Source organism: Formica exsecta, unplaced genomic scaffold (genome assembly GCF_003651465.1).
Source record: "Formica exsecta isolate Colony F162 unplaced genomic scaffold, ASM365146v1 C16374783, whole genome shotgun sequence".
NCBI lineage: Eukaryota > Metazoa > Arthropoda > Insecta > Hymenoptera > Formicidae > Formica > Formica exsecta.
The window spans coordinates 1-1,011 of record NW_021847520.1 but is presented as its reverse complement, the minus strand read 5'-3'; the positions used below and the strand labels follow the sequence as shown (position 1 = coordinate 1,011).

The 1,011-nt window shown below is 36.4% G+C and overlaps 1 protein-coding gene across 1 annotated transcript; it reads right to left on the bottom strand.

The window, feature by feature from the left end:
• Positions 1-108: 108 nt before the first annotated feature.
• Positions 109-826, bottom strand: LOC115237993 (baculoviral IAP repeat-containing protein 6-like). The gene is made up of 2 exons (XM_029811496.1): positions 496-826; positions 109-324 (listed from the first exon to the last, which is right to left on the bottom strand). Exons 1-2 carry the CDS (start codon positions 643-645, stop codon positions 124-126), a joined length of 351 nt encoding a protein of 116 aa, XP_029667356.1. The 5' UTR covers positions 646-826; the 3' UTR covers positions 109-123.
• Between the last annotated feature and the right edge of the window lie 185 nt (positions 827-1,011).

Here is a 1,011-nt window from a genome sequence, read left to right as displayed (position 1 = left end):
TATATATATATATATACACAATATTATCATATTCGATTTATACATTGGAGTAAATGTATAATAAGAATGGAGACACACTTATTAAATAGGGGGGAGCGGACATTTTTTTAAAGGCCATTTTTATTATATACATACCTCCTTGAAACATGGACAAGGATTGCGAATTTGATCGAGCATTGCCCATTTGGCGGTAGCCTGACAAATATTCGCATTGTACTCTTGACTAGATTGAGCACCGCTCGACGTGCCCCGTGATCGTTCATATCCAGGTTCGTTGAAATAGGGTTCGGATACCAAGATTAGCGATTGTATCGATACCAAAACCTATATTCAACAGAATTATAATAATGTTATAATTTGAGTCTTTTGTTTTAAAATTTTCAAATTCTTTAAAAAAATCTATTTCAGTGCAAGATTGAATTTTGGGTATATTACCGGATAAATTTTAATGCAACAAGTCTGATTTTCTGCCTGAAAGAAAGAGAGAGAACTTACCTGAAGAAAACTACTTGTATGAGCATTCCACTTTTCCTCGGGCCGACCGTGCCAAGTGTTTAGTACGCTGAGACAGACCTTTCCGTCATTGTATAAATTCGGATTAAAACGCACGGTGTGACGACCGGTTGTCTCTAAGTTTATTAACATTGGGCTATTAGGATAGTCGGGAGGGAAGTATACGTCAAATTCAAAACAGCCGTTTGCGTACGGTGTTTCTGCTGGCCCCGTTATGAGTACCTTTAACAATCGTATACATCGTGTCACATTGCGGCGAACATGAGAGACATGAGTTGCCGAATTTAATCCTTAAATACACCGACACCATCGAAACAAATGAGATATTTTTTTACGCATTTATACGCTACTGTTTACTAAAATTATAATAGCATAAAAGAGTCGCAAAATATAATCGCTTTTTTACACTGATAATTCCTTTTTCATCTCATAACTGATTTACATAAAATAAATTTTGCGCAACTACGCACACACACACACACACACACACACACACAC

Bases quoted from the DNA above. Each gene is read 5' to 3' on its own strand.
- LOC115237993 (XM_029811496.1), bottom strand. From the start codon at position 645: ATGTTAATAAACTTAGAGACAACCGGTCGTCACACCGTGCGTTTTAAT. The intron at 325-495 runs GTAAGTTCTCTC...TGTTGAATATAG, and splicing joins ATACAAGTAGTTTTCTTCAG to GTTTTGGTATCGATACAATC.